We start from the raw sequence: 22,694 nt of genomic DNA, 5'->3' as shown, positions 1-22,694 counted from the left end.
TTTCTAGATCCTTTTGATATCTGTGGCTTAATTGTAGCCAAATATCTTTCACTCCCATCTGTGGTCTTCACCAGGGGAGTATTTTGCCATTATCTTGAAGAAAGCACTCAGTGTCCCATGGCTCTTTCTTACGTTCCTAGAGATTTCTCAGGGTTCTCTGATGTCATGACTTTCGGACAGAGACTGTGGAATCATATCCGGCACTTGGAGGAACGTTTATTTTGCCACTATCTTTTCAAAAATGTTGTAGCAATTGCCTCTGAGATTCTCCAGACAACTGTCACAGCATCTGATCTCTTCAGCCAAATATCAGTTTGGTTGTTACGACGTGACTTTGTTTTGAACTATCCCAAACCTGTGATGCCCAACATGGTCTTCATCGGTGGCATCAACTGCTATGAGGGAAAGCCGTTGTCAAAGGTGAGTTACTTCTCCTTTAGCATATTAAGAATTAATCAGGCTTTGGACATTAAAAAAAAAGATTCCTTATTAAACTGTGATTTGTCATTTATATCCTTTGCATTTGTAATTCCTCTCCAGTTGAACAAACTATTTTATGCCAGTTCATTTAATTGCACATCATCAAATTTTACAAAGCCGTCTTCTTTGATATGTATGTGTATACAATTGATGTAACTGTATATAATTTCCAGGCTGCATTTTTAAATCCTGTTTTAGGAAAAATACTGAAAAATACAGTAAGAAATGAAACTTCCCTTTTGTTAATCCAATGCCACCCCCTACAGGAAAATGCTTTTAGCCGTTTTGTATGTATCTTTTCCAATTTTTCTGAAATTATTTAATATGATTTAACATAAGTGCATGTATCTAATGTAAATTCTCACACCCACTTATTAAAATACAATCTAGTATCAGACTGGATATATTGTTCTTTACCTTGCTTTTTTTCACTTGCCAATAAATTGTGGACATCTTTACAGTCAGTACATACAAATCTGTCACATTCTTTTTAATAGTTGCATAAAATTCTTTACTTTGGATGTACCATATTTATTTAACTAACCAATATTGATAGATATTGATAGCTTTTCCCATTTTTTCTTTTATAAGCAAGACTGTATTAACATTCTTAATTTCTTTACCTTCATATATTTCTATGTTTCTATGCTCTTATCTCTGTAAGCTAGAGTCCTTAGGAGTAGTGTTGCTGGGTCAAATAGTATGTACATACTATATTTTAATGAATTCAACAAATTGCTTTCAAAATATTGAACAACCTGACACTTTGGTCAAAAGTATACAAGAGCTCTGTTTTTCTATACCCCCTCCACCTCCAGAAGTTGTCAAAGTTTAAAATTTTTAGCAAAATAATTCTACATAGCTGCATCAATTTTTGTTTCCTATTTTCTTAGATATACTGGCCATTTGTATTTCCTCTTTTGTGAGTTATGTATTCACATTCTCTAATCATTTTTATAGAACTTTCTTTTTATAGCTAATTATTATGTCTCTTGAGTATTAGGAATATTAATACTTAGTTTTTTATATGTGCTGCAAATATTTTTTTCCTTGGCTATCTTTCATCTTTCCTCATATGGGACTTTCATTTTTGGGTAGTCAAACTGGTTGACTTTTCCTTTAATGGTTTCTGGATTTCAGCTTGTTTAGATCTTTCCAAGTCTGACATATATAAGCATTTTTTTCTATATTATGTCTTAATGTTTTAATTCCACCAATGTTAATAGTTTTATTTCTTATAATAAGAACTTTGCATGGCATAAGGATCTAACTTCATTATTTTTCCTAAATGGATAGTCCATTATCCCAACATCATTTAATAAAAAATCCTCCTTCATTCATTGAGTTGAAATGCATCGTTGTCATATTTTAAATTCCCATATTTATTTGCATCTGCTTTTGAACTTCCAGTCTTGCTCCACTGATTTATTTATCTATTCATGTGCCAGGACCATATTTTGATTATAATAGCTTTGTAGTAAGTTTTAACATCTGGTAGGGCATGCCCCATACTCATTATTCTTTTTTTTCCAAGTTTTCTTAGTGATTCTCATAATTTATTCTCCTTCACAAAATTGAAAATTGTTTTATCTAGTCCAAAATATAAAAATAAACCATTAGGGTTCTGTTACTATTATGTAAAATATTTTTACTCATTTGAGAAAGGTGAGATTGACTGGCTATTTGCATTAGGGAAAGGAGACACATTGTTAGGATCAGTAATGGTGTGAATAGGGAGTCGGAAGAGAATATGAATGAGAAATTAAGGCTATTGTCATTGAGTTGATTAAGAAGAAGTAGGCTTGTGAGACTAATTAGCAGACTATGGGTTGTGGAGTTAATTCAGATTATGTTGCTTTTTGATAGTCAGGTTAGGGGTATTAGTATAATTGTGGGGATAATAAATTTTAGCATTGGGGGAGGTTAAGGTTTTGTACGTAATTGGCGCCATAGGTATTTGATACTATTACTAATAAGGCTAATCTGCGTGCTGCCTCGCAGGCTGCGAACACCAGCAAGATGATGGGTATTATGCTGGCTAAGGTGAAGTGTGAATTTAGGATTGTTAGGGTCGCCAGGATGAATAGTGATAATATTATGCCTTCTAGACATAGTAGTGAGGATATTAGGTGGGATAGATATATTAGTAATCCTATAAGGGATATAGTGAAAGCTATAATAATATTTATATACACTAAAGACACTTGGTAATTATGAGTTTAGTCATAATCTAATGAGTCAAAATAATTTGTTTTGTTTTAAACTAAATACAGTTTAGTTCAGTCCATTCCAGTCCTTTTTGAGTTCACTTGTAGGCCAGGCTAATTGCCAATAATGAGATTAAAAGTAAAACCATGGTGAGTATTGTTTTTAGATTACTTGTTTGAGTTGCTCAGGGGAGGGGCAGTAGGAGGGCAATTTCTAGGTGGAAAAGGAGGAATGTAATTGCTACTAGGAAAAATTTTATGGAAAAAGGCAGGCGGGCGGATCCTATAGGGTCCAATGCGCATTCATAAGGGCTTGTTTTCTCTGTGTAAGTGTTTAGCTGGGAGAGTCAGAAGGTGATGAGTACAAGCAATGAGGCCAGTGCAGTATGTGTTAATAGGGTCAGTATTAAGTTTATTATTCTTTTTCGGGTTGTACCGAAACTAACTGATTAAAAGTCAGTTGCACCAATTAATCCTATAAGAATTATGAGCCTCATCAATAGATAGATACGTAAAGGAATAGTCATAAAGCATCTACAAAATATCAGTATCAAGCAGCGGCTTCAAAGCCGAAGTGGTGGTTGGATGTGAAGTGAAATTTTAATTGGTGCAGGAAACAAACAATAAGGAAGGTGGACCCAATGATTATGTGCAGTCTGTGGAATCCTGTGGCTATGAAGAAAGTTGACCCATATACCCCATCTGAGATGTAAATGGGGCTTTGTAATGCTCTGAGGCTTGTAGAGGTGTGAAATAGACCCAAGGGCAATTGTAATAAAGAGGGCTTGGAGTACGTGCTTGGCGATTTCCTTCTGTAAGGCTGTGGTGGGCCCAGGTGATAGACACCCAGAGGCTAATAGCATGGAAGTGTTGAGAAGCGGCACCTCTAGGGGGTTCGGAGGGCGAATGCCTGTTGGCGCCCAGCACCCGCCTAATTCAGGGGTAGGGGCGAGGCTTGAGTGATAGAAGGCTCAAAAGAAGCCGGTAAAAAAGAGGACTTCTGAGACGATAAATAAGATTATTCCGTATCGAAGTCCCTTTTGGACGATTGGTGTGTGATGGCCTTGGAAGGTGCTTTCTCGAATAACATCTCGTCATCACTGATATATTGTTAGAGTGTTGGTTAGTAGGCCTAATATTAGTAGAATTATTGAGTTGAAGTGGAATCACATGATTAGGCCCGACGTTATGAGGAGGGCTGAAAGGGTTCCTATAAGGGGTCAAGGACTGGGGTTTACTATGTGATACGCGTGGGTCTGGTGGGTCATTATGTGTTGTCATGGAGATATAAGCATACTAAGAGGGTAAATATATAGGCTGGAATTATAGCAACGGCAAATTCGAGGACAGTGAGTAGGGTGAGAACAATGAATGTAATGAAAGCCGTGATGGTGTTGATGCTTATTAGCACTAAGATTGTTCCTCCGATTAGATGTATTAATACATGACCTGCTGTGATATTGGCTGTTAATCGCACAGCTAGTGCTACCGGCTGGATAAACAGGCTGATAGTTCGATAATCACTAGCATAGGGATGAGGGGGGTGGGTGTGCCTTGTGCTAAGAAGTGGGCCAAAATTCCACATTTATTGAGGGCTGCAAGGTGGGTGTAAACGGGTGGGTTAGTAGTCCCAGAAGGTTGGTTGATCCAATAAATAGAATGAGAGACATCTTTTTGCTATGCTTTTCCTATTCAGAATATAGTACGTCTCTACTTATTCAGATCTTGTTTTAAGTCTACCAGTGAAAACTTGCATTTTTCTTTGTATGTCTTTTATTTTTTCTTATTAAAATTTATTCCTAGGCAGTTTATTACTTTGGAAACTATTGTGAACAGAGTATATTTTCATTTCTATTTTGAAGTGGTAATTAAAGTATAGCTTTGCTTTTTGCACATTTATCTTGATCTAACCATACTACTAATCAATCACTCTTAGTAGTTTGTAAGTTTTTTTAGGTATACAATATCGTCTGCAAATAATAACCTCCCATATTCATACCTCTTATTTTGTTTCACTGAAACATATACCTTCAAAACTTCATTGAGTCATTAGTTCAATAACAATTATTCAATAGTTTATGAATAATGTTGAATAGTTGGTCCAGACAGTTTGAATTGGAGTTCAATCACTTGCAGTTGAAAAGGTATTTTCAAATACAGGAGTAATATTCCTGGCAAATGCAGAGTCTCTAAATCCAGATGAAATGCTTATCTCAGCCTATTATTTTATTAGGGAAGTCCTATTTATTTTTATCTATTGATCTGGCTGCTTATAAGGCTCAGTACATTTTATAATATAGTCATATTCTCTTTTTCCCCTTCGAACTAAGGAGAGGTTACAGATGGATTAGGTACTCAGTGAATATATGTTATGGACACTCTGCTTATGTAACTCCTACTACTTAGAGCATGAATCAAGTCTGGCTAGGACAGCATTTTATAAGGGCCTCTGTTCACCTTGCCTTGCCCACTGGGGACCCCTGGATCCTCACATAGCTGAGGAAGTTTCACCCAGACTGGGTACACACACACACACACACACACACACACACACACACACACACAGAGATGATAATGTTGGATTTATTTAGCATGACTGAATGCAAGAAAACGAGAATCAAAATATTGGTTGGGCTGTAGAATGTACAGACTTGTATAAAGCACCCCACTTTTATGAGGAAATTTTTTTGGAATAAAAATAATTAAGCACTTACCGTCATACATGTGCTAAAAGTGAATTTAAGTGTTTTTGGAGCAGAGAACATATTATTTTGTTTGTGTAAATTCAAGATGTTATATCAGGCAAACTTTATGTAAAGGGCCAGAAAGTAAATGTTTTAGATTTTTCACGCCAGTAAATACCCCAGCTCTGACACTTAGCAGCGACATCACCTTGGGTAAGAACCACTGTTTCTAAATAGGTTAAATAGGGATAAAATAGTAGCACCACACACAGCTCTTTTCCAGATCAGAAACGGTAATGCATGTAGAGTGCCAGGTGTGTGGCAAAGAATCAGTGACAGCTGTAACTGCCATAACCGCGTGGTGCTAGGTATTTCCCAGTACGATTATTTCCAACCTTCACAATATTAACAGTAACGATGAGATCAGGCTCTTTTCAAAACAACATGATCAGATGTCAATATTCTCCTCTTGTTGGGAGCCTCCTATGAATTATTTAACCCTCAGATGGATAGAGTCCCCTTAGGGAGAGTTTAGAAATTAAATATAACAAAAGCCAACATAGGTTGACATTGTTATTAGCCCCGTTTTGCAGATAATGAAACTGAGGCACAGAGAGGTTGAGCGAGTTGCCCATGGTCACAGCTCTGGTAAGTGAGGAAGGCACATGGGCTTAGTTGCTCTGCGGCATGTGGGATCTTCCCGGAGCAGGGATCGAACCCGTGTTCCCTGCATTGGCAGGCGGATTCTCAACCACTGCGCCACCAGGGAAGCCCGAGGTGAATTTTAAAGGTCAGTAAGTATTAACAATTTACTCTCCCTCCAGCAATGTATAAGTATACCCTTTTCTTCAAATTCTTGCTCACACTTATCTTCAGACTTTAGGTTTTTGCCAATCCAATAGGTGAAAAATATCTCAAGGTTATCTTAATTTGCATTTCCCTCATTAACTGTTTATCTTTTTTAAAAAAAAGTAAGTTGTTTGACCAGTGAAGAAGAGAGCTGGAGCTGACCTCCCTCAATGAATATAACTGATGCCACCTCTGATCATATTATCTCTTCGGGTAACCCCACCATATTCTTGACTCAGTGAATTTGTTGGAAGGCTTTTCATTGCTTGCAATTTTATTGGCTCAAATACTGGGAAAAATCTCAGGGTATACTGATTAGGTGTGGCTTGCTCCAGCGATCAAACCATGACACCAGGACCCATTTTTCACCTTTAATTCTTGTATCTGCTTCTGATGATATCCTTCTGGGTGTCATGATACCCAAGCACCTGGGGCTCTAGCCGGAGTCCTTTTCCCAGGATTCCTAGTAAAGTTCTTCTGCCTCATTGGGTCTCATTAAGTGACATGTCCATCTCTGCACTAATCACTGTGGCCGAAGGGATGAGATGTGCTAATCGGTTGAGGCCTAGGTCACATGTTCTATCCCAGAGCAGCTCTCGCGGAGCCTCACCTGAAGTCCAAGGGAGGTCGCTGGGATGAGTCACTTCCTAATGACTTGCCACACTGGACAAATTAAAGATGTTTTCAATTTAGATGTCAGGTTTTTCATTGCTAGTTTATCTTATAAATCTATTATCATATAGATGTCTCTGTGTCCTAATCTGAGTTTATTTTAAGAAAATGTGGGTGGGTACTAAATAGGAACGTCCCCAGGAAAGGATGATCTGTCAACTTTTGAGGCAATCATTTTGGGGCTTATAAGCATTTTGTATTTGAAGTCTTTGATCTTTGTTCTCTTTTAGGTATTTTTTTCCCTATTGTGATACTTGTAGATACTTTTAAATTTAAACTTGAAATTTAACAAATTCCCCAGCAAGTGAAAGAAATACTATTGGCTATGGGTATTTTTCTTTCTCTCTCTCTTTTTTCTTTTAAGGGCAGCCGTCTCCTTTTTAAATTTTTATTATTATTATTTTTTTTTGGCTGCACCACGCGGCATGTAGGATCTTATTTCCCTGACCAGGGGTCAAACCCACGCCCCCTGCAGTGGAAGCGCAGTCTTAACCACTGGACCGCCAGGGAAGTCCAGTATTTTTCTGTTAATGTTTCTTAGACTATATAGGTCTTTCCATGGTAGATTTTGGTCTTTATCAGCTCTGGAAAGTTTTATTCTTTTGCCATTGCATTGTATCTTTTCAATTTATGCTATTTTTAAAACAATTAATGCTATTGAGGTATTATTTACATGTAATAAAATGCACCATTTTAACTGTACATTTCTGAGTTATAATTTTATATACCCATGTAACTGTCACCACAGTCAAGATATGGGACACTTCCATCACTCCAGTAACTGGCCTTGTGTTCTATCCCAGTCAACCAACACCTTCCCTAGACCTTAGGCAACCACTGATCCGGTATCTGTCACTGAGATTAGAATAATCTTTTCTAGAGTTTCATCTGAATGGAATTATACAAATATGAATGGAAAAAAGCTGCTATGAATATTTGAGTACATGTGTTTATGTGAATAAATCGTTTTGTATTTCTTGGGTAAATACTTAGAAGCAGGATTGCTGGGTCGTATGGTAGGTGTATGTAAACTTTATAAGAAACAGCCAAACTGTTTTTTAAAGTAATTGTACTATTTTACATTCCTGCCTCTACATTCTTGCTGACACTTACTATTATCAGTTTTTTATACCTTAACCACTCTAGTGGATGCATAGTAGAATTTCATTGTGGCTTTAATTTTCATTTCTTTCTTTCTTTCCTTCTTTCATTCCTTCCTTCTTTTTTGGTCACACTGCGCGGCTTGCGGTATTTCAGTTCCCGGACCAGGGATTGAACCTGGGCCACGGCAGTGAAAGCGCCAAATCCTAACCACTAGGCCACCAAGGAACTCCCTAATTTGCATTTCTTTTTGACTGCTGATGATGAACATCTTTTCATGTGCTTACTGATCACATGCGTATCTTTAAAAAAAACAGTGTCCCTTCAAATCTTCTGCTCATTTTTGTTGGGGTAGTTGTCTTCTTATTTTTGAGCTGTAAGAGTTCTTTATATGTTCTGGATACAAGTCCTTTGTCAGATACATGTTTTGCTGATGTTTTCTCCTGGTGTGTGGTTTATATTATATTTTTAAAATAATGTCTTTCAAAGAGCAAAAGTTCTAAATTTTGATAAAGTCCGACTAATCAATTTTTTAATAGTTTGTACTTTTTGTGTCCTAAGAAATCTTCGCCTACCCTAAGGTGTGAAGATTTGGTCCTATGTTTTCTTCAAAAAGTTTAAATAGTTTTAGTTTTTCTGTTTAGGTTTATGAGAGTGGCAGTGGGGAATACCATCTTTCAGGGGTCAGGCTCGAGAGATGTCGTTTTCTATTTCTGGCCTTTGTGGGGTGACCTCACCCACACCCCTGGCGTCAATCACCACCATATCCTGATGGTTCCAAGTCCATCTGTGCAATCCAGGCCCCTCCTCTGCTCCAGATCCGTGAAGCCAACTACCTTGGACATATCCTCCTGGTGTTTCACAGGCACAGGGAACACACGCTGCTCCCTCCCCACAGCCCTGCTTCTCCCCAGGGCCCGCATCTCTGTGAAGGTGCCACCATCCCCCCAGGGGTCCAGCTCTCCCCAGGGGCTCCGAGTACAAGAAGTGCAAGTAGAGATCAGATGACACCAACGTCTAAGTAAAGTGCCACTGCGTTAATGTAGAATGGGAGAGAGCCCTTTAATGGGACAAGAACAATCTCACTCCTCTGCAGGTGTGTTCCTGCCCTCACCCCAATACTCTCAGACATTTTAATTGGTTTGGGGGAATAGTTCAGGGGCTGAAATATTTCACCCCTAGCTAAGAACCCCTTTCTAGTGCCCAGTCTATGCACAACTTCCAGATCCAGACCATCCTCCCCTGGGCAGTGCGGGATGCCCTCTGCAGCCCTGTCCCTGCCTTCTCTGGACCCATCCTTCATGCGCTGTCCTCTGTGAGCGCCCCCTAGCAGATGCTTCCTGTACTGCCTCTCACATCTGTTCTGTCTCCAGTGCTCCTGCAACTGTGATTCAGGCCCTCACCTCACACAAACAGCCTCTGAATATGACACCTGGGGTCCAGGTTGACCCCTCTGAACTATTCCCTACTTCTTTGCAAAAGGGACTTTAAAAAAACACAAACTTGGGGCTTCCCTGGTGGCGCAGTGGTTAAGAATCTGCCTGCCAATGCAGGGGACACGGGTTCGAGCCCTGGTCTGGGAAGATCCCACATGCCGCGGAGCAACTAAGCCCGTGAGCCACAACTACTGAGCCTGCGCGTCTGGAGCCTGCGCTCCGCAACGGGAGAGGCCGCGACAGTGAGAGGCCCGTGCACCGCGATGAAGAGTGGCCCCCGCTCGCCACAGCTGGAGAAAGCCCCCTCACAGAAACAAAGACCCAACACGGCCAAAAATAAATAAATAAATAAATAAATTCATTAAAAAAACAAAACAAAAAACCCCACAAACTTGGCCAGGCCACAACAACTTTAGTTGTTGTCCGAGACTTCGGGATGAAGCTTAAGCCCCCAGCTTGTGGTCCCTAGTTATAGGTTGAATTGTGGCCTCCTCAGGGGCCACAAAAGATATGTTGCAGTCCTAACCCTTAGCACCTCAGAATATGAGCTTATTTGGACACAGTGTGTTTACAGAGGTAGTCACGTTAAATGAGGCCATTTGGGTTGACCCTAATCCAATATGACCAGTGTCCTTATGAAAAGAGATTTAGCCACAGAGACAGACATGCACAGGAAGAAGATAATGTAAAGACACCCAGGGGGAAGATGGGAAGGGTGATGCACCTATAAGCCAAGGAAGACCAAGGTTGCAGGCAAACACCAGAAGCTGGAAGAGGCAAGGAAAGATTCTCCTTCAGAGACTTCAGAGGGAGCATGGCCTTGCTGCCACCTTGATTTGGACCGTGCCCTCAGAATGTGAGACAATCAATTTCTGTTGTTCTAAGTCACCCAGTTTTGGGCACTTTGTTACAGCAGCCCTAGAGGTGAATACAGCCCTCTCCGTTTTCAGCCTCCTGCTTCCTGCTCTTGTATGCTTCATGAGTTTCCCAAGGTGTACAGTTCTCTTGCTGTTAGGAATGCTTCCTGCCATGTCCATGCCTCTGTGCAGGTGGGGCCCATCAAAGCACCAATTATGACTTGCCCTCTTGTAAAAAGCCATAAAAATTTGTGTTGGCAAAGGCAGTCTCACGCGTGCAGTGTTTTGGCCCTCACTTGGCGGCATAAGAATGGGCCTTGGCTTAGAACTCTTCCTTACCAAGAGCCTATGCAGGGCTTATCACCTTGTGTGGGAGTATCTTTCCCTGTTTCAGTTTCAATGACTGCTCTTTTGTCTTTGTTTGAAGTGCGTGCATCTTATGGCACTTGGCCAACCCTACTGTTACATCTGTCCTCCTCGGAGAGGGGATGGGGTCTTTCCACTGCGGCACAGGGGGGAGGCATGTAGGCAAATTGCCCTGCATCAGGCATCAGGGGAGACAGACTGGCCGTGGAAGACTGATGCCCACTGCTGGAGGTGACCTTGCTCTGTGTCTTCTCTACATAAGTAAAGTGTTGTCCCATCTGGTGCGTGACTGCACTTTGTTCTTCTTGGAGACTCAGATACCGACATGCAGTGGGCAGAGGTGTTTGTACTTCTATTCCTGGCGGCTGGCATAGTGACGATCTTTGCTATTCTCCATGTACTTGGTGTCCTGCTCTGGGATTGGGGACCAGTGCTCTGTAATCTGCTTGACAGATATGATAGGATATAAGCTGGGAGTAGAGGTCAGAAACTGAGCCTTGGGGAAAACCTGCAGTTATGTGGCTGGGACAGAAAAAGAGAGCATAGATGTTGCTGTTGCAGGGGAAATAAGAGAACCAGGATCCTGGACGCACAGCCTCCAAGGATGATGCAGGGTTGCCAAGGAAACACACCACAGCTTGGTGGCGATATTAGGGGCTTGTCAACTCCACTGCCCCAGGGTGATGCCGGCTCCCTGGGGCTGATGGGCTGACTGAGATGCTGGTTACTTTCTGGCCACATGGGCACAAATGGGTTGTGGATAGTCTCCCTGTTGAGAGGTAGGAGCTGGTGCATCGGGCGAGGGCAGAGTAGGAGAGGTGAGTGCTAAGAAGAGCGGGGAAACTCTCCTTTGGCTCTTGGCCACCCTGGGGCTCCCATGCCATCTGCTGTCTCCTTCATCCCTTTCAACCTCCCCTGCTTTGGCTTGCTCTCCAGTGCCTTCAGACAGCCTTTCAAAAAGAAATATTTCCCGGGAATTCCCTGGCGGTCCAATGGTTAGGACCCGGAGCTCCCACTGCTGGGGCAGGGTTTGATCCCCAGTCAATCCCACAAGCCGTGTGGCAGGGGCAAAAAAAAAAATTTCCCAAGAGATTATAATCATTATGTGTGGGAGCATTGGACTGATAGGAGCTACTCCTACCGGAAGCCAGAAATGCTTCTAGGTGAATTTAAAAATATATATATTTTTGGTCATATTACAAATCCCAGGGAGATTTTGCTTGGCCTACCATTACATCTATAGCTTAATTGGGGGCAAAATCAAGAGTGTTGTAATGTTACATCTTCCCACGCAGGATGTTGTATGCCTCTTCATTTATTTTATTCTAGTCTAGATTGATATCTCTAACTGGAGCAGAGAAAACACCACCACCCTTTCCAATCCCCTAAGTGCACTGTGTTTCCTTACTTGGCTTATAGCATCTGTATTAGGTTGAGTGGCAAACACACGGCAGCTGATCACACTGAGGAAAGCCAGAATGTTGCCCTGGATACTCGCTGACAGGTGTCCACTGCAGTTAGAGCCAGACCAGTAACAGGGGCTACTGAGTCCTTAGCAGAGCGAAGGGGATACAACTCTGCTAACTTGCTGCTTCTGCCACCAGATAGGGTGTCGCTAGATTCACTGGTGGCTGGAAACCCAAACAGCAGCTTCTCTTGCTAACAACACTGACAGCAGCTGCAGCAGCAAAAACAAGCTTGAAGTCCCACCGTCCCGGCGGCCCTGCTCCCTTCCCTAGCATATCCTTATACCCTGAAAGTAGCACATGAGCAGCCTTGATCCTACTCTCTCAAGAAATTCTGCATGGCAGTTTGTGGAAATGAATGGGGGACAGAAACGATAGGATTTAACCTGGGAGTAGAGGTCAGAAACTGAGCCTTGGGGAAAACATGCAGTTATGTGGCTGGGACAGAAAGAAGATCCAGAAAAAGAGAGCAGAGATGTTGCTGTTGGAGGGGAAATAAGAGAAGCAGGACCCTGGACTCACAGCCTCCAAGGATGGTTAAAGCAAACGCTCCCTGCACAGTGGCAGCTGGTATGACACAGGAGGCGTCTTGGCGTGCACGTGTTTGCTCAGTGGTGGATCCCTACTGGGGGTAACTTTCTCCGAAAGGGAAGCCTCAGCCTGGCCGGTCCTGCGGCCTGGGACAGGATGTCCCTATGGCAGAAGCCATGGATGCAGAAGAGCGTGCTCAGTGAGAGAGAGAGAGAGAGCTGGGCAGCCCAAGGAGCCCTCCCGCACCATCCCCAGGGCAGACGGGACATGGAGATGTCAGTATCTTGCTGAGCACGTGCGGGCATCAGTCTCTGTAGCAGGGCCGGACTCATGGGCCCCACCTCAGAAGGTCCCACAAATTATGGAGCCCCTCTGTTCTGGAGGAATCTGTCCTTATCAGGACTTAGGACTGTAAATGACCTTGGAGCAGAATGTGAACATAAACTATAAGATGTAACAAAGGCCCAGATTAATGTACACCCCAGTCCCTAAACAGAGTAGCAGAAGACTGGAGCCTCCGGCATCAGAAGAGGAATTCAGAGAGTCTGCTCCGAGGCCGGGGGACGGCACTCTCTGACTCCACTCTGTCATTGCTAAGGGTTGCCTTGTCCACTGATGCCTTAGATAACGGCAACCCCTATTCCACGAGGCAGATACAGAATTCTCAACCAACCCTTCTGCTGTCCTTCCTCCGGAATCCCTCCAGATATTTCCATAGCTGACAGCCACTTCAATAGACTCTGCCCTGAACATGGCAAGAGGTGTCCCCACGTGGAACGGGAACAAAACGGACAGCCGGCATCCCCTCCCCGCTGAGAGAAAGCTGTCTTGACAATGTTATATATTTCCCTGGATGTGCTCTGTGTTCGCCCATGATTGGGGGAAAGAGTTGAAAGAGTTATCAAATAAGGTCACATCCAGCAGAGAGGTTCTGGCTGGGACTAGGGCGCAGGTGACTCCTCAGAGCTCAGTCACAGCCCCATAGAACATGGTTAACAGAGAAATAGGAGGTGATCAAAGGGAATGCGCAGGCACAGCCTTGCTTTGGGCATTGGATGAAAAACAAGAGAGTGAACTTGAATGCTCCCCAGAGGGAACATCAGAGTCAGATGAGTTTTTCCAAGATAAGGGGGAGCGGTCTTTCCCCGGGTGAAAGCAGAGGTGATGAAACACAGGGATAGACTTATTCTGTAATGATTAATGTAAGGAGGGAGCACTGCCTTCCAATTACATGCCATTTTGCTTAAGTGGCCTGATGATAAGATAAAGAGAACAAATGTAGGCGGCACAGCCTGAACGGAGAGTCAGCTGCTTTTGGCTTCTGCAGAGATGTCCCTGGGACTGCAGCTTCCCTGGCAGGTGCTCCCTGGCCTCTTGCTCTGCCTGTGGGTCGGGCGATGGGCCGAGGCTGGGAAGGTGCTGGTGGTCCCCATGGAGGGCAGCCACTGGCTCAGCATGCGGGAGGCCGTGCGGGAGCTCCATGCCAGAGGCCACCAAGCAGTGGTCCTTTCTCCTGAGGTGAATATGCACATCAAGGCAGAGGACTTTTTCATCATGAAAACCTATGCCATTCCATACACCCAGGATGAATTTGATTACATCATGACAGGCAAGATTCATCTGCTTTTTGAAAGAACACATTTTCTAACACTGTTTTTGGAAACTATGGCCTCTTTGAAAAATGTGTCTTTGGTCTTTCAAAGGTCTTGTGAGGAACTATTGTATAACAAGGACCTGATCAGGCACCTGAATGCCAGTTCCTTTGATGTGGTTTTAACGGACCCCGTTTACCCCTGCGGAGCGGTGCTGGCTAAGTACCTGTCGATTCCGGCTGTGTTTTTTTTGCGTTCCATTCCATGTGACTTAGACATTGAGGGCACAGCGTGCCCAAACCCTTTTTCATATGTTCCTAGGTTATTAACAATGAATTCAGACCACATGACATTCTTCCAAAGGGTCAAGAACATGCTCTACCCTTTGACACTCAAGTACATTTGCCAAGTTTCTTTCCCTCCTTATGCACGTATGGCCTCTGAACTTCTTCACAGAGAGGTGTCGCTGGTGGATATTTTTGGCTCTGCATCCATTTGGCTGTTCAGAGGAGACTTTGTGATGGACTACCCCCGGCCAATCATGCCCAACATGGTCTTCATTGGGGGTATCAACTGTGCCAACAGGAAACCATTATCTCCGGTCTGTATTGGTGCTTTTATTCAATCAATGTTCCAAGCGGAACACATTTTTTTAAAAAACAACTTACTTCCAGGTGCTTATTTATCTACTGATCATTTTAAAGATTTCCACCTCTCACTCTCCTTCTAACAGTGTTTGGTGAGATAAATTGTTAAAGTGCCTCCAGTAGTGCAGTAAAGGTTTGCGATGGTCTTTGAGAGGAATGAGAGGAAGGGGTGAGTGTCCATAATAGGACTGACAAGCAATGGTGTGATTCAACCGTGATCGCCCTTTAGTAAAGGCACGTTCGTAACAGTTGTGCAATTTTCTCCAGCTGAGTAGGAGCAGAGACCTCGAGCTGTGAATCCATCCATCAGGGGATTTTGCTTGAGGGTGTTCAAGAAGGATGAAAGAACTGGCAAATTACATTTGTTTAAAAAAATTTTTTTAAACCCTTCTTTTTTAACAAGCCTGGCTTTGTTTTTTTTTTTTTTTTGCTGTTGTTGTTGTCTTTTTTAAAAAATTAATTAATTAATTAATTAATTGATTGATTACTTTATTTATTTATTTTTGGCTGCATTGGGTCTTTGTTGCTGCACACGGGCTTTCTCTAGTTGCGGCGAGCTGGGGCTACTCTTTGTTGCAGTGAGCAGGCTTCTCATTGCGGTGGCTTCTCTTCTTGTGGAGCACAGGCTCTAGGTGCGTGGGTTTCAGTAGTTCTGGCACGCGGGCTCAGTAGTTGTGGTGCATGGGCTTAGTTGCTCCGTGGCATGTGGGATCTTCCCGGACCAGGGCTCGAACCCGTGTCCCCTGCATTGGCAGCTGGATTCTTAACCACTGAGCCACCAGGGAAGTCCCAAATTACATTTGTTGACCTGATAGTTCTTAGTGGTTTTGTCTTGGAAGGGACGGAGGTGTGGTCACAGGAGACCTAAACACCAAAAAGAAGCAGAAGTTTCAGAGAGGTCAAAAAATTAAGTGGAAGTGAGACAATGCCAGAGAGAGAAGTTGGGGTCTCTGTGATCAGAGAAAGAAATAATTGAGTCCAACTTTTCAGAGATGGAGCTGTGCTGATGAGAAATCTTCTGACCAGGAGTTGGTGTCTGGAGTAAAACGTGGGGATGTACCAGAGTTTAATGGCATGTCAGGTAGGTCTTCTACTTGGGACACTGAGGGCATCAAAGGATAGTGGCAGGGGCTAGAGAGGAGGTAAAACTGAGCCTATAAACTCAGTGAAGGTGGGGAGAACGATGCTGAGAAATGAGTCTCAAAGAGGAAGGGTTTGTTAGGAGGGGCTGACCACATCACCAAACCTACCCCGGCCCAAGCCACCCACCCCAAGTTTCCATGACAGGAACTACTACTTTCCTCATCCTTTCAGAGTCTTCTTAGGTTAACCCCGAATATTTGGGCTTAATTGAAATAGGACTCTTGGGGGCCAGATTTGTTTCTTAATCCACTGAGTTAGCCATCTTTTTCGCCCTTTTATGTAATAGTCACTGAATTTATATTAACTTCCATGACTTTAGATCTCTTATAGTTTTTGTATTCTTACTTTTGTATCTCTTTTTATTAATGTAGTATATGTTATTGCACAGGACTCTAACTTCATTTTTCTTTTTTGCTCGCACCATAAAGGATCTGTTCTACTAGTTTTATCTTCCTATATGCAATGCATTTGATCAATGATAAAATATGTATGTATCTATTAGATTTGTAAAAAGGGAAACAATTTCTTTTTACTTTTTCTGTGTGAATATATTCTGTAGAGTAGACTGCATTGGTTCAAATCCTCACTACCATTTTATAGCTGAATGACCTTGGGTGGGTGACCTAACCATTCTGACCTTAACACTGTCACAGAGAGCACACAAATATTATCTATTATCATTATTTAAAAGGTGCCAAGCAAGAAAAGGTATGTCATCTGGAGGCATGTCATTTGGAGGCATGTAGATATGTTTGTGCCAATTTATTTGGTACATGAAAGATCATTTACACTGAAATTCTCAAGTTTTATACATCGTAAGCACAGCATTATCTTTTTTGTTCCACTACCTTTTTTGAGATTTTGTCATTCTTATTTATTTGGTTTAGTTTACCCTTAGATGTGACTCCTTTAAATGTTTATGGAAATTCTTCTCAAAATATGAAATATTAAAGTCTAAAGTTTTAATATTTTTGTTCCTTCTCCTTCTTAAAGTTTATGATGGGTTGAATTATATTATTGGTCTTCTCAAAGAAATAACTTTTGGATTTGCTTATTCTTTTTACTGTTTTTGTTTTCTATTTCATTAATTGCAGCTTATTGTTTTTATTAATGCTATCATCCTTGTATCCCTTGATTTATGTTATAGCTGTTTTTCTAATTTCCTTAGGTAAGCATTAAGTTCCTTTATGTTTTCTTAATAATGGAGAATTGAAGGTCATACATAAAACATTTTCTTGAATCCTTAGATTTTGGTATAAATTGCTCTCATTTTCTTTTTCTTAAATTTACATGATTGATTTCCTCTTTGAGTCAGTGGCTATCTATATTTTTTAACAAGGTTGTTTCTTAATTCCCATATAGTTAAGATTTATTGTAGCCATCTTTCTCTTATTTTCCTCTAATGATTTTGAATTTTAATCAGAGAATGTTTCTTATGGGGTCACTGCTTTAAAAAATTTCTTAATAGGTTTTCTTTATGGTCTAGTACAGAATTATCCAACAGAAATATAATGCAAGCCACATATGTAATTGAAAGCTTTTTAGTAGACATATTAAAAAAAGCAAAATGAGGGTTAAAACTAATTTTAATACTATATTTTATTGAATCAAATATATCAAAAACATGATCCATTAAACATATACTCAATATAAAAAATTTTTCAGGTGCGCATTTGCCATTGCTTCTTCCAGTTTTATTGAGATATAATTGACATGCAGCACTGTATAAGCTTAAGGTGGACAGCATAGTGATTGACTTACCTAGATCATGAGATGCTTACTACAATAAGTTTAGTGATCACCCATCATCGCATATAGATACAAAATTAAAGGAACAGAAACTTTTTTTTTCCTTGGGCTGAGAACTCTTAGAATTTACTCTCAGCGACTTTCATAGATAACATAGAGCAGTGCTAATTATCTTTACCATGTTGTACATTACATCCCTAGCACATATTTCTCTTACAACTGGAAGTTTGTACCCTTTGACCGCCTTCATCCAATTCCCCCTCCCCCCATTTCGCGCTTCTGGTGGCCACAAATCGAATTTCTATTTCTATAAGCTTGTTTGTTTGTTTTTGAAGTATAATTGACCTACAGCACTATGTTAGCTCCTATCACACTACATAGTGATTCAGTACTTCCACACTCTTCAAAATAATCACTACAGTAAATCAGGCTATGATATTCACCGTAGAAAGATATTACATAACTGTTGACGGTATTTCTCACACTTGAATTTCTTACCTGTGACATATATTTTGCAACTGAAGTTTGTATCTTAATCCCTCCCACCCATTTCTCTTCTTCCCCTACTCCCCTCCACTCTATCAACCACCTGTTTGTTCTCTGTATCTATGAGTCTGTTTCTGTTTTGTTACAGTTGTTCATTTTGTTCATTTGCTTTGCCTTTTATTTTCCACATGTAGGTGAAATCGTACAGTATTTGTCTTTCTCTATCTGACTTATTTCACTGAGCATAATAGCCCCAGGTCCATCCATGTTGTCGGAAAAACAAGATTCCATTCTTTTTTATGGCTGAGTAATATGCAATAGCCAATATTCTTGTCTATTGTAAATAATGCCGCAGTGAACACAGGGATGCATATATATTTTCTAATTGGTGTTTTCCTTTCTTTGGATAAGTGCCCAGAAGTAGAATTGCTGGATCATATGGGGTTTCTATTTTTAATTTTTTGAGGACCCTTCATGTTGTTTTCTATAGTGGCTTCCCCAGTTTACGCTTCCACCAACAATGTACGAGGATTCCCTTTTCTCTACATCCTCACCAACACTTGCTACTTTGTTGTCTTTTTGATAATAGCCATTCCGACAGGTGTGCAGTGGTAATCTTATTGTAGTTTTGATTTGCATTTCCTTGATGATTAATGATGTTGAGCATCTTTTCATGTGCCTATTGGCCATCTGTATGTCTTCTCTGCAAAAATGTCTATTTGAGTCCTCTGCCAATTTTTTTTTTTTTTTTTTTTTTAATTTTTATGGCTGTGTTGGGTCTTCGTTTCTGTGCGAGGGCTTTCTCTAGTTGTGGCAAGCGGGGGCCACTCTTCATCGCGGTGCGCGGGCCTCTCACTATCGCGGCCTCTCTTGTTTTGGGGCACAGGCTCCAGACGCGCAGGCTCAGTAGTTGTGGCTCACGGGCCCAGCTGCTCCGCGGCATGTGGGATCTTCCCAGACCAGGGCTCGAACCCGTGTCCCCCGCATCAGCAGGCAGATTCTCAACCACTGCGCCACCAGGGAAGCCCCTCTGCCGATTTTTAATCATGTTATTTGTTGTCGTTGTTGTTGTTGACTTGTATGTTTTCTTTCCGTATTTTGGATATTAACCCCTTATCAGATACATCATTTGCAAGTATCTTCTCCCATTCGGTAAGTGGCCTTTTCCTTTTGTTACTAATTTCCTTCGCTGTTCAAAAGATTTTCGTTTGAACTTGGGCGGGGTCTGCGCCGCGGCCGCAGGCGGACGGCGCAGGTCGGGTCCCTCCCGTCCGCGCTCCCCGGCCCCGAGGCGGTCGATGGGACCGAGCACCGCGGAGCAGGCGGCGGCGGCGCCCGTCGCGGGGCTGGGGCAGCGCAAGAGCCCGCCGGGAGGCTCGGGCACGGCGGGCCGCAGGACCTGAGCCCTACCGCTCGGGGAGCAAGCTGGTGGCGGGCGATGGGGATGGAGCGGGGCTGCCGCCGCCGCCTCCCCGGCCCCGCAGCGAAGCGCCGGGCAGCTCGGGAACATGGCCCTGGAGCAGCTCTGCTGCGTCCCGTGTGGTTAATAACAATACTTGTAGTGGAAGGGACTGCCGTGGCCCAAAAGACCCAAGGTGGACAAAATGTTGGAATCAAGCACATTCCTGCAACCCAGCGTGGCCTTTGGGTTCGAACCAGTAATGGAGGTCATTTTGCTGTACCAAATTATCCTGACTCATATCCACCAAACAAGGAATGTATCTACATTTTGGAAAGCTGCTCCAAGTCAAAAAACACAGCTGACCTTTGCTGAACATTATTACATTAGAACCATCATTTGAATGTCGGTTTGATCACTTGGAAGTTTGGTTTCTCTCCACGCGTAGATCGTTACTGTGGTGTGAAAAGCCCTCCATTAATTAGATCAACAGGGAGATTCATGTGGATTAAGTTCAGTTCTGATGAAGAACTTGAAGGACTGGGATTTCTAGCAAAATATTCGTTTATTCCAGATCCAGACTTTACATACCTAGGAGATTGCCATTTTGAGCTGTCAGGAGCTGCCGGAATAGTACGTTCGAGTCAGGTAGAACAAGGGGAGAAAACAAAACCAGGCCTAGCAGTTGATTGCAGCTGGACGGTTAAAGCTACTCCAAAAGATAAGATTTATTTGAGGTTCCTAGATTATCAAATGGAGGGCTCAAATGAATGCAAGAGAAACTTTGTTGCAGTCTACGATGGGAGCAGTTCTATTGAAAAGCTGCAGGCCAGGCTTTGCAGCACTGTGGCCCACGAGGTAACGCGTAAAACAGGAGTTGGGGTGATAACGGCTGTGGGCTGATGAAGGTAGTCGGCTTAGCACGTTCAGAACGCTTTTTACTTCCTTTGTGGAGCCTCCCTGCACAGACAGCACTTTCTTTTGCCATAGCAACGTGTGCATCAATAATTCTTTAGTCTGTAATGGGGTTCAAAACTGTGCCTACCCTTGGGATGAAAATCATCGTAAAGAAAAGAAAAAAGCAGGACTGTTTGAACAAATCACTAAAACTCACGGAACAATCGTTGGCATTGCGTCAGGGATTGTCTTGGTCCTTCTCATTATTTCTATTTTAGTACAAGTGAAACAGCCTCGAAAAAAGGTCATGGCTTGCAAAACTGCTTTTAATAAAACTGGATTTCAAGAAGAGTTTGATCCTCCTCATTATGAACTGTTTTCACCGAGAGACAAGGAGATGTCTGCAGACCTGTCGGAGGAACTGGACAGCTACAGGAGACGCGGCGCTCCTCCACTGGGTCGCCGTGCATCCGCGACCATCACTGGGGATCGCAAGCACCCAGCATCAAACAAAGCAGGACCAACCTGAGTTCCATGGGACTTCCCTTCCGAAATGGTTTTGCACAAACGTAGCCAATGAAAACATTTAATAGCACCTTCAAAAAGAGAAGCTACACTTTCAAGCAGGCACGTGAGTGCCCTGAACAGGCCCTAGAAGACAGAGTAATGGAAGAGATTCCCTGTGAAATTTGTCAGAGGGAGGGAAGGTTCTGCACAAGTATCCATAGCCATCGATTTTTTTTTTTTTTAAACATCTTTATTGGAGTATAATTGCTTTACAGCAGTGTGCTAGTGTCTGCTTTATAACAAAGTGAATCAGTTATACATATACGTATATCCCCATATCTCCTCCCTCTTGCGTCTCCCTCCCTCCCCCCCCAGCCATCGATTTTTAATCTTCTACTGAAGGTGACATTAATTATTAAGTATGTACGTATGTAGCCTACAGAGCACCCACACTGTCTTCAGCAGCCAGCCCTTTTCCCCTGTCAGAACTAGGAAGACCTTCATTTCCCATTAACCTAATGTAATGGTGAAGTTTCTATTATCTCAGGCAGTCTATATATGTTAACCCAACCAAAGAACTTAACTCCATTCAGTAAAAAACAAGAAATAAGCCTCTATTGCTCAGTGCCCTACAAACAAAGCACCAGTTACATAGTAGCATTTGGAGAGAGGAGGGGTAGTGGTGAGCCCGGCTCAGCTGCCTGCTGGTCTTAGCAGCAGGAAGACTGCTCTTGATTGATACAGCTCTGTCAATATTTTGATCCCACAGTAAGTTTAAAAGTAAGATTTTTCTTCACATGCCTTTTATTGTTTTCTTTTCTCTAAATTTAATTTGTTTTATAAGCCAGTAATTTTACCCTTTCAGTTTCTTATGTAAATGGTTCATGTATCACACGTATTTCAATACAGGCATTTGTTCTAGAATTTGTCAAAATATAACTAGTTACTGTGGTAAGTGCCAATTAAGACGCAGAGTTGTGTTCTGTCCATCTGCTTCTTCTTGACTAGTTTCTATACTGCTGCCTTTTAATCACTGGATCCTTAGTCTTTATTTTCTGTGATATGATTTAGCACCTTTAAGTCATATTTTGTCTTAGTTATATTATACTAAAAAGTTTCATAATCCTGGGACGTATGCACCGTTGCCAGTTACACCTAAAAACTTGAAAAAGATTAAAAATTTTTAGAAATGCTTTGAAATTCCCCAAGTTTTATCACATTCAGTGATAGCCCATCCATTCCTGTGAGCAAAAAGTCATTTAATTCATTTCGGGGGAGGCCTATCATTATATTTATTTCCAGTGTTTCTCATTACTAGATCTGTGTTTTTTATTATTTTTATAAAAAGATTATTTCACTCCCTTTGTGTTGGTTTATCTTATAGGATATGGTCACCAAGGTTGTATGAGAGTTAAAGGAAAATGCCGAAGAAACTGTATAAGCCTTTAGATTGCTTCTTCTTTGGGACAATACATTTTTCTAGTTCTTACCAAGAATAACAATTTCCACTTTTTTTAAAACTGCACTTTTGACCTTATTTTTTTTATGGTATATAAACAATAATTTATAAACATGATATAAAAGCTCACTGCATTTTCTTAGACTTTTGATATTATTTGATACTG

General features: G+C 41.9%; 1 protein-coding gene and 1 pseudogene across 2 annotated transcripts in view; both read left to right on the top strand.

Annotated features, from left to right (window-relative positions):
* Nucleotides 1–13,978: 13,978 nt before the first annotated feature.
* Nucleotides 13,979–22,694, top strand: part of LOC137765040 (UDP-glucuronosyltransferase 1A1-like) — a 38,319-nt gene continuing 29,603 nt past the window's right edge. For both annotated transcript variants that reach the window (XM_068544191.1, XM_068544192.1), the window contains exon 1: nucleotides 13,979–14,842. In XM_068544191.1, coding sequence (XP_068400292.1) covers nucleotides 13,979–14,842 — 864 coding nt within the window. The remainder of the gene's footprint in view (nucleotides 14,843–22,694) is intronic.
* Nucleotides 19,775–21,135, top strand: LOC137765482 (neuropilin and tolloid-like protein 2 pseudogene; annotated as a pseudogene).

Source organism: Eschrichtius robustus, chromosome 5 (assembly GCF_028021215.1).
Source record: "Eschrichtius robustus isolate mEscRob2 chromosome 5, mEscRob2.pri, whole genome shotgun sequence".
Lineage (NCBI taxonomy): Eukaryota > Metazoa > Chordata > Mammalia > Artiodactyla > Eschrichtiidae > Eschrichtius > Eschrichtius robustus.
The sequence above is the reverse complement of the archived record's forward strand: the minus strand, read 5'-3'. Positions and strand labels throughout refer to the sequence as shown.